Source organism: Micromys minutus, assembly GCF_963924665.1.
Source record: "Micromys minutus genome assembly, chromosome: X".
NCBI lineage: Eukaryota > Metazoa > Chordata > Mammalia > Rodentia > Muridae > Micromys > Micromys minutus.
Genome location: NC_137970.1, coordinates 105307845 through 105324723, shown reverse-complemented (window position 1 = coordinate 105324723; position 16879 = coordinate 105307845). Strand labels below are relative to the sequence as shown.

At 39.2% G+C, this 16879-nt stretch overlaps 1 protein-coding gene across 1 annotated transcript in view; it reads right to left on the bottom strand.

Annotated features, from left to right (window-relative positions):
• HPRT1 (hypoxanthine phosphoribosyltransferase 1) overlaps positions 1 to 13349 on the bottom strand; it is a 29884-nt gene extending 16535 nt beyond the window's left edge. The window contains exons 1-3 of the mRNA XM_080909703.1: positions 13217 to 13349; positions 3088 to 3194; positions 15 to 198 (exon numbers count right to left, since the gene is read on the bottom strand). Of these exons, the coding sequence (XP_080765829.1) occupies positions 15 to 198; positions 3088 to 3194; positions 13217 to 13243 (318 nt within the window). The 5' untranslated portion in view covers positions 13244 to 13349. The remainder of the gene's footprint in view (positions 1 to 14; positions 199 to 3087; positions 3195 to 13216) is intronic.
• Positions 13350 to 16879: the final 3530 nt, after the last annotated feature.

Below are 16879 nucleotides of genomic sequence, written 5' to 3'. Positions count from 1 at the left end.
TTAATTATACTTACACAGTAGCTCTTCAGTCTGATAAAATCTACAGTCATAGGAATGGATCTATCACTATTTCTATTCAGTGCTTTAATGTAATCCAGCAGGTCAGCAAAGAACTTATAGCCCCCCTTGAGCACACAGAGGGCCACAATGTGATGGCCTCCCATCTCCTTCATGACATCTCGAGCAAGTCTTTCAGTCCTGCAGAAATACAGTCAGGAATTAAAAAGAAGATTCTGAATATTTATGTTTTATAACAAATACCTCTTAAGCATTAAACTTCTATAGGACACATGCTTCTTTGTCTCATGAAGGGAATTCTTGCTTCATAAAGCACTTTTTTGCAAAACTGGAGACTATTTTTCATATACCAAAAGTAAAATTTCTGGGTTTGTGTGGGGGGATTAAAGAGAATCCCTCTAAATAGCCCAGGCTTGACTGTAAATCATAATCCTTGTCTCTGCTTCCCTGTGCTGAGATTAGAAATATACACCAATACACCAGCTCAACCCAAATTAAAGCAGAATACCTTTACAAACAAGAAATATGCTAAGCATGATGGTATATGCCATGAGTTGAAAGACAGCCTGGAGTACAAAGTACTAGATCACTTAGGGCTACATAACAAGATCCTGTCTAGAAGAGAAAAAAGAGAACACAAGACAGGTACACTATAATATCTACCATAAAGTTTAAAGATACAAATTAAAAAAGATATTATTTGCTTTTTTAAAAGATATAACTTTCAAGGCTTACTAGAGTGGTAAATTTTGGCTAAATTGTTTTTCCCTAATATAAAATATTAGAAGAACCTAAAGAAAAATGAATTCTTGCATACCACTGGAAGTATAAAATAGTTTAACTATTCAGAGGACAATTTGTCAGTACAGAAGCATCCAAAAGTACCATTTCCTTGACCAGTATTTTTTGCCTAAAGCTGAGCAAGTGTCAAACTGTGCATTCAAGATTTATTCCCTCTAAATACTAAGTGCAAAATAATAGAGATTTTAAGTGCCGATCAACAGCACAGTGATTAAAACAGTTATGGCACATCTATGACTAGAATAGCCTATAATCTTTAAAATACATGTAGGAGAGCTGGGATGTAGGTCAGCTGGTAGAGTACATGCCTAGTACATACAGGAAGTCCTAAGTTCTACTCTTAAACCTGTGCAAACTGGGCATGATGCCACAGCAGAAGTTAAAGCACTAGAATCTCTCTCTCTCTCTCTCTCTCTCTCTCTCTCTCTCTCTCTCTCTCTCTCTCTCTCTCACTCTCTCTCACACACACACACACACCTACCTCAACTGTAATTTTTTTAAAGATACATAATATGCAGTCACTGATAATGGGATACTAATCCCAAAAATCTCTGAACACCCCAGAAACAACTCACAGACTATATGAAGTTCAAGAAAAAAAAGAATATATTTTAATTAAAATAGAACTGTATCACATCCCCCTTTCCTCCCTACAGCCTCTCCTAGTCTCTCCCCTATCGCCTCAAATTAATAGCCTCTTTTCCTAAATTATTGTTATATATATACATATGTGTATGTATATGTACCCACAAATACTTAATTACAACCTTAAAAAACGTATTCGAAAAAAATAAATAAGAAAAAAAGAAAAGAAAATGAAAAACCATTGTTTAATCTTTACACACCAAGAAAACTTTGACTATTTCCAGGTTACATCTTGTTTTACATGTACTTTATGCTCATTGTAACTAGTAAGATCTTAATGCACACTATTACACCTTTAAAAAAACCAAGTACTGACAAAAATGTATTCATATACTTTTATGCAAAAATGCTTAAAATTTGTACATTTATATTTGTTTTTTAAAATAAAGTTGCTCAATTTTTTAAAAAAAGAAAAAAAAAGATTGATTTATTTTATGTTTATGAGTACACTGTAGCTGTCCTCAGACACACCAGAAGAGGGCGTCAGATCCCATTACAGATGGTTGTGAGACACCATGTGGTTGCTGGGAGTTGAACTCAGGACCTCTGGAAGAGCAGTCTTAACCACTGAGCCATCTCTCCAGCCCTCAACTGTAATTTTTAAAAGATAAAAAACATGATAAGTCTAGAGAAGTCCATAAATTTTAGTAGTATATGACAGTATGTAACTTATATGTGTATGTGTGTGTGTACACTTTACTTACAGCGTATGTGAATTGGTATTGTCTAGGTAGAAAATGTGTACAGTAAGCTGAGAAAACAGAATAATCATCTCATATAGCCTTAAAGGACAGACTAAAGGCAATTCTAACCTCTCTTCAAAAATGTTGATTTACTTAGTATGAATTCCTAATTATGCCTAAAACTGGATAATTAATTAGTAAAGCTTCCTGCTGTGTGTGTGTGTTTGTGAGAAAAGAACTTTAAAAATAGAAAACATTGGGGCTGGAAAGATAGTTCATTAGTTAAGAGCACATGCTGTTTTTTTCAGGAACTAAGTTCTGGAAAACTGGTTCACTATGGTCTGTAACTCCAGTTCCAGGGAATCCACCAGACTTCCGGCATTCACAAATGCACTCATACATACAAATTAAAGATAGAAAACATTTATTCCTTCATACATTGGCTTAGCTTATATTCAAATATCAACTACTCAACAGTTGCTAAAGTTAGAATACAAGACAAAAACCCCTTTGGCTTGGTGGATGAGAGCACTTGTGCAAGCATCAGGTGCTAAGTTCGGATCCTCCAGTACTCATATAAAAAGCAAGTGTTGCACCTGCTTGTAACCTCAGCACTTGGGGGAAGAGACAAGCAGATGCCTTGGTCTTGCTTAGTCAGGTAGCCTGCCCAAATCAGTATGTATGTCCCTGGTTCAATGAGAGACATCAATTCAAGGGAATGAGAGCAATGGAGTAGAACAGCGAATGCCCTTCTCTGGATTCCACATACATGCATACACTTCACATATATATCACATACGCCTCTCTCTCTCTCTCTCTCTCTCTCTCTCTCTCTCTCTCTCTCTCTCTCTCTCTCTCTCTCTCGTATGTATCTGCATACACGCACGTACACACAGACACACACCTCTCTAAAAATAACGTCAATCAAGATCTTACTAACCTGTCCATAATCAGTCCATGAGGAATAAACACCTTTTCCAAATCCTCGGCGTAATGATTAGGTATACAAAATAAATCTAGGTCATAACCTGGTTCATCATCACTAATCTGCAAAAGAAAGATAGCCGTTTTAAGACAGAGCATTATAAGATATCCACATTTAATTCCATTTAAGTAATAAGTCTTAGTTTACCAGAGGAATTTAGTATGAGAGGGTATAAAAGCAGTTAAATTTTACCATTTTTGTAATAAATTATACTTCTGTAAGAAAACCATGTGTCTTACTGCTGAACGGGGCCAAAGTTAAAACATGACACAATTTCCTTTGGGTCACAAAGAGAAAAACTAAACAGGTATGGCAAACATGGCAAAAATACTTTAGTATTTGTACTTTCTACTATATGTACTTTCTACTCTATGCATTTTAAGAACTTTTGAACCATTTTTATGTGTGATGTGTGTCTGTGTGTGTGTTCGTGTATGCAGGTACATGTACACATGTATGGAGTTCAGAGATTAAAATTGGGATAACATTTGAAATGTAAATACAGAGAGTATCTAATAAAAATGGGTCTAAAAATTTATTTCTTAAGTTTTGAGACTATGTCTCTCATTGAACCTGATTTACCAATTTCACTAGTCTAGCTGGCCAGGAAGCCCAGGGATCTATCTCCCTGTCTCTGCCTTCTCCGTGCTGAGATTCCAAACCGCGGTCCTGAAGATGACATGGCAGGCACTTTACAGACTGAGCCATCTTCCCTAAATTATAATATGTTTTTAACACAGTATATTCTAGTATGTTAAATAAAATATCACACAGAATAAAAATTAAAGCTGGTGTTAACCATCTAAATTCTAAGTTTCTTTCTCTCCCTCCCCCTCTCTCCCTATCTCTCTGTGTGTGGGGGGGTCACAATCCTTTAAAAACTTAAACTTAGAATTCTGAGATGATTACAATCTACTAATAAGATTAATTTTCAGGCTGGAGAGATGGCTCTGTGGTTAAGAACACTGACTACTTTTCCAGAGGTCCTGCATTCAAATCCCAGCAACTACATGGTGGCTCACAACCATCTGTAATGGGATCTGATGTCCTCGTCTGGTGTGTCTGAAGACAGAGACAGTGTACTCACATACATAAAATAAATCTTTTAAAAATAGATAATTTCACAGAAGATACTCCAAAATTGTTTTGCGTTGTATCATATTGGTATATTAGTATGCCCAGAGCCCAGCATACAAAATATTTAATAGCATTAATGATATGGTACTTTGGTGGCAAAATATATTATCATAGTTTTATAAATATACATATACTTGTACACACGGAAAACGTACAGCAAAATCATTAAAGCAAGCTACATCTGCTGGACATCCCTATTAACCCAGTACTTGGGAAGCTGAATTTGAGGCTAACAGGAGTTTCTAAGTGAATCCCAGGCTAGCTAGGGGCTACAAAGACCCTGTCTTTAAAAATATCCCCAAACTCCAAATTGCAAAAGCCATTATCTTTGACAGTTAAGTGTTATAGTGAGATGGGGGAGGGGGTGATCTCTCACGATTTCCAAACTGGCCTCAAACTCACTTATGCAGCTGATCTTCAACTTCTGAACCTTCTGCTTCTCCCTCTTGAGCATTTGGATTATGAGCATGAGTTATCACACCCAGTTTATGTAGTGTTAGGTGTCAAACCCAGGGTTTCATGCATACTAGGCAAGCACTCCATCAGCCAAGCTAATCTCCAACCCCTTTTACACTGAAAAAAAAAACCTACAAGAAACCTTTAAAAGATCATAAGTTAATCTATTAATCAAAACTTATTGAGAGAAATAAGCCAAGAACTATATTACTCAATCTTACATGATATTCATGCCTTTTAGGTACTGGTGTCATAGAACTAGCATATCAAACTGCACACTGTGCCACATATTTCTAATGCCAGCACTGGAGTACACAGGCAGGCTTAACTATGAGTTAGAGGCCAAGGTGGTCTACATAGTGAGCTCCTTTCCCCAACCCCAAAATCTTTTAAACCAAATAGATAAGACCTGGTTGTATAAGCTCTGGCACTTTAAGGAATACTGGTCAAATCATAACTAAATTATTTCATATCAGTTAATTGTATTAGGTGCTTTGGTGAAAAAGAGGTTTGACTTTGAAAAAAATTAAAGACATAAATTTACATTTTTTGCAGAATTCACTTGCTATTGTTTGAGATGGAATCATATTGTATAGCTCATGCTGGTTTCAAACTCACAACCCTTCTACTTTCCAAGTACTGGGACTGTGAATACCCAGCTCAGAATTCAATATATTTTAAAGTTTCTCCCAGAGAAAATTTAAGGGTTGTATAGTCTTTCTCTGTTTAGTCCCAAAATATCTATTTTGAGTTCAGCATTTGGCAAAATTTTATTTATTTTTAGGTCTGTTCACAAGACCCTGAAGCATGCAGAGGTAAATACTGATTTATTCAAAACACAGGTATTTTTTCATAATCAGAAAAATTTCTGAAATACTATAGTAATTTCTAAAAAAAGAACTAAAAACCTGCTTAACATTCAGTTAATATTTACATCAAAACACATTTACTATCAAAAATAGAAATTATAAACTTGTATCATATAAAACAACATTCACAAATGAGAATTTACATACAAAAATTAAGTTGGATCATTTCAAAGTATCTTAGAATCAAGATGAGAATACCACAATGACTTTCCTGAGGCGCATTCACATCCTCAACTCACTCACTGTTTCTGGCTAAGCATATCACACTCAGGTTTTATTGAAATACTGCACCTACTAAAATGGCTCAGTGCCTGGCTACAGGTTCTACAGATAACCTACCCAAGAACTTCCAACACTGTTTGTTTCATTTAAATCCAATCTGAATTCTGCCAATCTTTTTATGTGTTTGAGACAGGGTCTTATTCTTTAACTCTAGCTGTGCTGGAACTAGATATATAGACCAGGTTGGCCTCACACTTGCTATGATCTTCCTCCCTCTGCTTCTTGAGTGCTGGGATTACAGATGTGCACCCAACTCTCAGTTATGTAGTCTAAGAATACAAAAAGATCATCAGGAATTACTTGAAAATTACTTGAAAATAGGAATTCTATTTTGTCAATTGCCAAACTATTCACCAATGCAAAAGTCTTGATTTCTAAAGCAGATTTATGTCTTGAGAATTTTTTGTTTTGTTCTTCTGAAATACTTATATTTTGTCATTTTAAGAGTAAGCATTTTGTTTCTCATTACAGATGGTCTTGGATCTGTAGTCCATCCTAATCTGAATCTCTTGACATACTCCAAACTATCCTCAAACCTGGGGCAATATTCCTGCCTCAGCTTCCCATATGATGGGGTTTACAGGCATGAACCATCATATCCAGTTTATTAAAGCCATATTGATACAATTCTTCCCCAAAAGGCAAAAATGGTCTTACAATTCTTGAGATGTGTATGTGTGCATGTGTGCACATATGCGTGCGCATGTCTGTGTGTGTATGTGTATTGCACATATGTAAAGGTCACACCTAGCAATTTCTCTCCATCTTAGAACTTTGAACATGCTGATTACTATTCATAAAATAAGAAGCAATTTTCTGTTATCTATTATTCTCCCCCATACACACACACACATACACATCCTTTCCTGTCTTATCACTATGTAGCCCAGGCTGGCTTGAAAGTCTTTCTATCCTTGCTGTGATTAGAAGTATGTTCCACTACAACTAGCTTGTTATACAAATCTTAATTCACAATAGTTTTTTTTTTTTTTTGAGACAGTCCCATAAGCTCAGGCTGGCTTTGAACTCACTATGTAGCTGAGAATGACTGGAGCCAACCTCTTTCTGCCTCCCAAGTGCGTCATTTTAGGACTCACTTTAATGGAGTCTTGTTTGGGCTCATGAACAATGCTATATTTTACTATGAAGAGACTTAAACAATCCAAAATGCATATGATTAACTGATATTCCAAATGTCATAGTAGTTTAGGTTCATTTCCCTTTTTTATGTTATTTCTGATAATGTACCTGTGTAACAAAGCATTATATGTGTAAAGCACAAGAACTTTCATGTGACTGCCATTATTACAATTGTGCTAGGCATGGTGGCACAGACCTATAACCTCAGCATTCAGAAGTCTGAGACACAAAACTACCAAGTCTGAGGCTAGCTTTGGATACACAGTGAGACACTAGCTTAATTCAAATATATTAAAATTCTCCAACATCAAAGCAAATGACAAGTTATCCTCAAGATAATATATATCTTGACATGACTAAAAATTATAATTTACTGATAGATACTCCTAAATGTGAAATAACTTAAATAGTACTATGTTCATCTTCTAATTTTTTATCAGTTCTACAATTAAGTTATATAGTGGTGTATTTTTTTTCCTTTCCAAGGGTTAAAGCTAACAAAAAAATTAAAATAAGGTAGTAGACTATTCAGCCCAGGAATAAATTATAACCACCATAGGCAAGTAGGCCCCATAACTACCATATCTTTAAGGATATAAATTTTAAAAAATATAATCTTTCCCTTTAGTAATACGCATAGTAGAATAATAAATGTTGACACTGAATAGCAAGAAAAAACTGAAAGCAATTTCAAGTGTCTGAATCCCTACTGATAACATATAAATTTTAGTCATTTTTGCAATCCTCAACAGGAAAATAACAACTGAGTCTCAATATTACTATTATTGGTAGTAATTAACACTTTTATGTGATCTATCAATGTTAGTGAATCCACATAACATAAAATTACAGAAAGACTGAACAAACACAATTTTAGTATCCCTTTACTACAGGGGAGAAAAATGACGGGTTGTTGTTTGTCTAATTAATTACAGAAGAATAAAACACATCCCACTGGGTATAGGGTGATATGCCTTTAGTCCTGACTACTTGGAAGATTAAGGCAGGGCTAGCCTAGACAATACAGCCAGATCCCATGCCAGGCTGCTAAAATGGTATGGTGCGTTAAAGAACTTGCTGCCAAACTTAATCTGAGTTTAATCCTCAGGATCCACATCACAGAAGTGAAGAATCAACTATGGAAGTTGTCCTGACCTCTACACACAGTAGTAAAAACAAATTACTGAACAGCTATCACTATATAATGATATGCTATCTCAAAAAAAAAAAAGCCCCAAAAACCTACAAGAACATGGTGGTATATACCTATAATCCCAGCACTAAGGAGTCTAAATCAGGAGGATTCCAAGTTTGAGGAATTTCTCTTGGTCTCACCCCTAGACAAAGAACTACAGGCAACCAATGACAACTGGGAGAATTTGCCACTTCCAGAAGAGCTCTGTTTTTATCTATCCACTGCAGAGATTAATTGAAACCATTTCCACACAAATATGTGTGCACAGAAATACATACATATATGTATGTAACAATAATCAAAGTAAAAGGGTTTCTAGGGTAGGCAAATGAGAAGAGCTGGAGGGAGAAAAGGGAAGGGGAAAGCAATATACTTCTATTTAATTGGTCAAGTGTTGTGACACATAGCATACCTTTAATCCCAGCACTTGGGAGGCAGAGGCAGGCAGATCTCTGAGTTCTGGGCCAGTAGTCTAGTCATAGTAAGTTCCAAGAAAGCTAGGGTTATATAGAGACCCTGTTTCAAAAAAACAAAAAACCTAAAATAAAATAAAAAGTGAAAATCCTTTTTAAAAAATGAATGAAAATTTTAAAACCTGTAAAAGTCTCTGAACTACCAACTATACAAAAATAAAGTGAAAATTCAATTCATGATAGTCATTCATTTTAATAATAAAACAAATTAGCCGTTTTTTCTTTCATCTAAAAATGTACAAAGTGAAAAATAAAAACTAGAAGACTGGGCATAGCAGTACATGCTTGTAATCCCAACATTTAAGAGACAGAAGGATTCTTAGTTTGAGATACGCCTGGCCTATATAAAGAAAATCTATCCCAAACTAAAGTAATCTTTTCCCTCACAAAAAGAACCCTAGCCAAAACAATAAAACTATAAAGCATTTTTCTAGTATAATTAAGTCTTTTTCCCACCTGCTACAATAATCCAGATTTTTATCCAAATAATTAAGATAGATAAATAACATAACAGGAATACAAAATTTACATAGAGAAACCTCTAAGAGAAACTTCTCATTTTTGGTGATCAAAATACAATTCAGTCTTATTTATAAATGGATGATATTTTAGACACCATTGATAATAAAATAGTGTTAGACAAAAACCACAAACATTTAACCAATTCTGAGAGGAAAAAAAAACACATGGGCTAGAAAGATGGTTCAATGGTTAGAACTCAGACTGCTTGGTTAGGCCTCAGTAGGAGACCTGCTGGGATTAGATGCACCAGGCTGGGGTGGTAGCAATGTGGGGGGCTCCCCCTCTCTGAGGGAGCAATGGGGGAAGAAATTGTAACGGTGGGAGGGTAGGCCTGGGAAGAGGAGGGAGGAGGCTGTGATCAGGACAAAGTGAATTAAAAATAATTAATTTTTTAAAAGTAGGATAATACCCACGTGGAGGCTCAATAGTCTAACTCTAGTTCCAGGATGAGATCCCCTCTTCTGACAGCCACAGGAATCCTAATGGTACACACACACACATAATGCAGGCAAAACACTCAAACATGTAACAGAAATAAGTCTTTAAAAACTGAATAAATGAGCAGATGAATAAAGGGATAGCTCAATGGTAAAACATGGGTATGTAAGACCTTGAGGTAGATCACCAAAACAGACTGATTCTTACTAGCATAGCAAGCATGGTAGAATATCTCTCATCCCCACACTCAGAAGATAGTAAGTTGGGAGACCAGTCTAGAACTACAGAGAACGTATTTAAAAATATCTTTCAAGCCAAGAGTGGTAGCTCATGATACTAATTCTAGCACATAGAAGATTAAGGCAGAAATATTATGTTAACTTAAGGCCAGCAAGCAACATTATAGTCTCAAGACATAAGAAATTTAAAAAAATTATTTAACAAAGTTTTTATGTTCAGTTAGTCTATTATACTTTTATCTGGGCCACTTTGAAATTCAAGTATACAGCATATAAAACATCTGATGTTTCACATTAGTTTGTAAGAATCCAAAAGCCTTTTCTAGATTAATAGTTATAAGCAGCATGTTTGCTATCAGGCACATCCTTCCTCTACCTTGTGTCACCCTAGTCATGTTAATGTTCATCTACACAAGGGGTACTTATTATGTAACTTTAGGGCACTGACATTAGATAACATCCATAAAACATTTGTCAATGCTGAAGAGCAAGTATTTAATAAACGTCCATTGTAGATCCTAACTTTACTGGTTAAGGGTAGAAATCTGGGGCCAGATCAACAGGTTCAAATGAATGATATAGGTGAGTTATTTAACTCCTCTGTAATTTTTTTAAAGATGAAGTCAGGTAGTGGTTGGAGGATGGCTGAGTAATTATTCTTCCAGAGGAGCTGGGTTCGATTCCCAGCACCCCTATGGCAGCTTTTATGAACGCCACAGGAACAAAGCAAGCACATGGTACAAATAGGCAAAACAGCCATATACAGGGAAAAAATTAGAACTAAAAAAAGTCAAGTCAGCTAAAGGGCTGAATAGCAAGCAGCATGTAGTAAGCACTTTTTACCTGTTTGTTATTCCTAGCATGCAGACAATTTAGAGGAAGGAAACAAAATTAAAATAAAAAAGGAAGGGAAATTTGCAAACTAAAAATACAGTGAATTTTTTGATGTTCAAACAGAACTAAGAATAGCCACGTCAGGCTAGCATGGATAATTAACTCTACACTGAACAAGTACCATATCTCAAAGATTAAAAACAGCCATACAACTTCTTAAGTAACCAAATAGTAACACCTACTATAGTATCTACTGTACCCTACCACAGTATTTACTTGCATAGACCCCCAAACACAGACCAAGATTTGAGACAGCTCAGCTTTCTAAAATGCATCCTTGCTTCTAGTGCTGGTGACTTAAACCAGGGTTTAGTACATAATTTGGGGGCACTCCACTCTTAATAACTTGTGTCTGATAATGTGAACATGTCATTGTTACAGGGTTATTTTGAAAACTAATTAAGACAGATTTATGTAAACACATCGATGGCTATTATTACTATTCCCACTCAGGGACTATGTGAGTGTTGTTTATAATCTTACAGTCCTTTCAAAAACACCAGCAGCCAGCATCTCAGATGTAAGCTCAATTTAAAAACAAACGGTAGTGGTGGGGGATGGGAGGAGGGGAGAAATAACATCTCAAATGTAAATACAGAGTATCTAATTAAAAAAAAAAAGGTAGCATATGCTTGCCTGTAATTCCCACACTGAGACAGAAGTAAGTTGGCTGTAGGATTACAGCTTGGTCTACTTAGGGCAAAGGCTACACAGAAAGAAATTGTCTAAAAAGCAAGCTTGAGCCTAGGTGAAGATACAGAGGGCCACACAGAATATATTCTAAACAAGCAGAATTCCAGGTCATTAAGAACACAGTGGTTGGGCAGTGTGGCACATGCCTTTAATGCAACACTTGGGAAGCCAGGGGAATCTCTGAGTTCAAGGTCAGCCTGGTCCTCATAGCAAATTCCAGCCCAGCCAAGTCTACATAGTGAGACTCTACTCAAAATAAACAAAAGCAAGAAACTATATCAAATTAAAACAAAAAAACTAAAGCTTAAAAAAAAGAACACAGTGGTTTTGCCTTAAGCCACAATGTCTAATACAATGAGACCATTTAGGGCTCAAATGGTTATTAATTCACCCAACAAACTATTAGTGAAAGCTTACAACAAACCAGACATATACTAAAGCTGTGAGTCCTGCCTTTATAAGGCTTGTTTAGGGGCCTAGCTTTTGGACCAGTAAAGAGCTTGCTTAACTAGTAGAACAAGGGTTCATCCCCTAAAATAGATTTTAAAAAAAACCAGCAGGAAATGGTGATGCAGCATTTGGGAGGAAGGAGGCAAGATTACTGTCACAAGTTCAAGGCCAAGATGGTTATCTACATTATCAATTACAGACCAGCCAGAGCTACACAGTAAGACCCTGTCTTAAAAAACAAAAAACAAAAAATGTGTGAGTGAGAAAGTCAATGAACAAGTAACCAGACAAATGCTAAATCTGTAATATATAAAGCATAATATGACATTTAGGTAGTACCAGAGGCAAAAATAAGAATAAAGCAGACTAAAATAGTGAATCAGAAGCAGGAGTTTTGCGATGTTTTAACAAGCATGACCAGGAAGGTTGTGGGGTGGAAATAAATGGCGGGGGGGGGGGTCACTTGGCAGGTTGCAAAAAAGTAGAGCCAATGGGAGTAGAGGCAAGACATCTGATGATGAGTGTGGGGGGAAAAAGTCACTTATCATAACAACCAAATCCATATATCTTTTTAATTCCCCACAGCATCCAAGTGCATGGGCTCCTAAGTCCTGTGTATCTGAAGCCAAAGCCCATTATTTTGGGCGACGGGGGAAAAAAACCATGCGGCCTTTGCACTCTTCAGGTGGAAAATAGGCGTGACTTTCACCGCTCCGGCCACAGCGCTGATTCAACGGAGCGATTGCGCATTCCCACAAATATGAATTATGGCATCTGCAGAATTAGAGGCAAAGCCCAGGCCTGAACATGCCCTCCCATGCAGTCGTCTTAGGTACCGAAGCTCCTTCTAGAGGTGTTCCCTGGCTGCCAAGCGCCAAACTTGCAGAGCTGGGCCTGTCCCTCGAGGGCTCCCCGCCCTCCCCGCGCGGGATCATTCCCGACGCCGCCCTCCCCGTCTCGCCGCCGCGCGTGCCCGCTGGCCGCACATGTCAAGTCCAACGCCATTTCCACCTTCTGGGCCCACACGCAGCCCGCCCTCTCTCTCGCTCACACACACACTCTCACTCAGAGGTTGTGCCCCACTACTGAACCCCGCCATTCTGCCCTGCCCGCCGCCCTCGTGGGGGCAGCCAGCCAGACTCCAGGAATCTGCGACCTCCCCCGCACCCCCAGAGAGTCCCCGCCATCCCAACGCCCAGAGCCGGCCTCAGGAGCCTCGGGGCCCTGACCGGCGTCACTGTGACACCGGCCCTGTGGGGCTGGCTGTAGGGCTCTGCTGGAGTCCCCATGGCTCACCACAACGCTGGGACTGCGTGTCGCCATGACGGAACCGGTCGACTCGCAGGAAAAGCGGTCTGAGGAGGAAGCCGGCGGAGGAGGCGCTACCGCTCTGGAAAGCAGTGAGGTAAGCCCAACGCTCTTCTTCGCCGCCTCGGCAACCGCTCTGAGACGCGGCTGGCCAGGCTCCGCCCCTCGAACCGGCCAGAACCGCCCAGGACCGCCCGGGACCGCCCAGGCCCCGCCCCCGGAGGCTGTGCCGCGCCTTCTCCGGCGCACCTCCATAGGCAGTTCCTGGACTCTGTTCTAACTCGTTGGGCCTGGGAATTTTCTTCCTGAAGAAAATGGTACTGGCCACACCGCAGCCCCCAGGACCGCTGTAGTCCCCCAGAAGACTCCCAAATAATCACACCTACCTCACTGCGCGATTTTCTCCCTCCTCATGAGCTCTTAGAGTTCCACTCATGACGTGATTCCTCGTGATGTAGGCCCAGTTCTTCCAAAAATTCTTACTTAGTTGTTAAGACTCGAGATCCACAGCCCTGAAACAGCCAGATCCGGGTACCAATACGAAAGGAAAAATAAACGATTTGGTAACCTTATGAGAATTAGACCCTAGACTGCTTTTTGCCTTTACATCAAATGAACATTTTAAGCTAGATGTAGCTTATATGCGAAACTTCCAAGAAAGGAGGCTCGGGGCTCCGGCTGCATATGCAGCAGAGGATGGGATTATCTGGCATCCATGGGAGGAGAGTGAAGGCTGGGTGCCCTAGTGTAGGGGGAACGCCTAGGCACTGGATGGCAATGGGTGGTTGGGAGTGGGAGCACCTTCATGGAAGCATGTCATTTCTTACATGCTGATTGTACCTGCAATCTCAACAACACAGAGGTAGGAGAATTGCAGCTTCGATTTCCAGACAAGCCTGAGTTACGGCATGGCAGTAATTCATTTGGGATCTAAGAGGCTCTGGGTTCCATCTTATACAAGAAAAAATGAATGGATAAACAAGTAAGTGAGCATAGTAACGGTACTTGACGGGACTCTGTGGAATTAAAGGGTTGTGCACATGCATTTGAGAGAGCATACACAAGGGACACAATATATGGGAACTGTGGCTGTTAGTCCCATTTATTTTTTTCCCCACAATTTCCTGCATGGAATTTGTCTTATATCTTGCTTATTTATTAGATAGTCTTTTTTTTTTGAGACAGGTCCACCTGCGTTGCTGAGTATGACCTGGAACCCCTGTTCCTCTTGTCTCCATTTCCCTACTACTGGGATGACAGGCAGCTGACTGTCCAAGGTGGAATCAGAAAGAAAATCATCCTTTATTTGCTTTCCAAAGCAGCCTTCCGTTGCTTGCCCTAATGCTGCTGCTGCTTTCTCCATATGACTCTGCCCAGCGCCCACCCCATGCTTGGCCGGAGTCAGTGGTCTCCTTTATACACTAACATGCGAGGTGTGATGGTAGATGTTGGGGTTTTGTTTTATTTGGTTTGGTGGTTTCCTGAGACACAGTCTCTGTGTAGTTCTGGCTGTCCTGGAACTCCCTCCAGAGAGCAGGCTGGTCTTGAACTCACAGAGATCTGCCTGCTGGGTGATGAGATTAACGGCGAGTGCCAGCACTGCCCTGATCTTATATTTTAACAATGGACTATGGAGTTTTGTTTGTTTGGGGTCAGAGTCTCAATTTATAGTCCCAATTGGCCTGGAATTTGCAACCTTCTTGTCTCATTGTGTGGTGGGAAATAACGCACTCAGTGTAAGCTGATTGAAAACCTGGGTTTTTTTTTTTTACATTTATTTATTCATTTAATGTATGTAAGTACACTGTACACTTCAGACACACCAGAAAAGAGCATCAGATCTCATTACAGATGGCTATGAGCCACCATGTGGTTGGTGGGATTTGAACTCAGGACCTCTGGAAGAGCAGTCAGTGCTCTAACCACTGAGCCATCTCTCCAGCCCAAAGTCCTGGTTTTTTGAGAAGTGAACAAGCTGGTATACAAAGCACTTTACTAAGATTAGACGTTATGTTTAGAATTGAGATGTTAAGTGTATTCATTCAAAATCTTGTTTTCTAACTTAATATGAGACCGGGAAGGTGACTTACTAATTCTTACATGATACTACTGAAAATAATGTTGTCAAATGGATCCAATATTGTCACTGCCTTGGATCTGAAGTAGCTCATTCATAGCATATGTCAAACAGGTGCCAGATTTGGGATTGACTCCAAGGCAACTGAAGAAGAAAAAAAAATACCACCTCACTACTGCCTTTGTTTGGACAGTTATGAGTTACCTGGGCACCATAAATAGTTCCAAATATATGTTTCTGCTCCACGAGTTTCTTGATATATTATTCATTTTTCCCCTTTCTTTAGTTTCTTTCTCTTCCTTTTTAAGACAAGCCCTGTCTCTTAGCCCAAGATGCCTTGTAACTCCATATGTAGACCAGATTTGAACTTAGAATGATCGCCTGCTTTTGCACCCTGAAGTGCTCAGATTGAAGAAGTAAGTCACTATGTCAAGCAAGAGTCTTGGCTATTCTGTTATTGGTTTTGGGGTGTGTGTGTGTGTGTGTGTGTGTGTGTGTGTGTGTGTGTGTGTTTGGAGGGATATCTGGAGGTCAGAGGGTGGAAGGGTGTGTCTTTCTCAATTACTCTCCATCTCATATACTGTGGAAGGGTCTCTCACTTGAGGCCAGAGCTCTCCTATTTGGCTAGTCTAGCTACTAGCTAATTTGCTCCAGGGATTTCCTCTCTCTCTCTCTCTCTCTCTCTCTCTCTCTCTCTCTCTCTCTCTCTCTCTCTCTCTCTCTCTCTCTCTCTCTCTCTCTCTGGTGTGGGCTGGAAGTACAGATGGCTACTAGCCTTCCACCAGCATTTGTTGGGATCTGGGGATCTAAACTCTGCTCCTCATGCTGCTATTGCAGGCATTTTATATGAAAAGCCATATGCCCTGTTGCCAAGAACCTGGTTTATTGCCTTGGTGTTCTATCGTACCAAGGACCAGCCTTAGCTATGTCGGGTTCTGAGATAAGAGAGAAAGGCTGTCTGGAAGCAGCTAAACTTGATGTCAAATAGTGGGGCCAAGCTGGCAGCCTATGTTCTGTTGAGATAGCTTTCCAGACTGCCCTCTCTCTCTCCCTCCCCCCTCCTGCTCTCTCTCTCTCTCTCTCTCTCTCTCTCTCTCTCTCTCTCTCTCTCTCTCTCTCAGTGTGTGTGTGTGTGTGTGTGTGTGTGTGTGTTTTCTGCTCTGCTCTGCTCTGCTCTAGACAACTTTTTCTTGCTATTCTAAAAACTCTTGTTGAGATAGGCAGCTTTCTGCTTTAGACAGACCTCTCTGCTAGTAAAAACTCTAAAGTTCTCTAGATAACTCATGGGTTTTCAGACCAAAGTCAGAAAAGCTACTATAAAAATTTCTTGTATCTTCTGACTAAGTCAGAAATCCTATTACAAGAAAATTCTACAAATAATTTTTGGGTTTTCTGATAAAAATCAGAAAGCCAGAAAAAAATTCTAAACGAGTTTTGTTCACTCTTCAGACAGCCTTCTCTGGATAGCTGCTAGAAAACCTTCTAAAAGAACTGTGTTAGTTCTCTAAGTAATTCTTGGGATTTCTAACCTATTAGAAAAAGTTCTAAAAGAGCTATGAAAAGTTTTTAAAAGA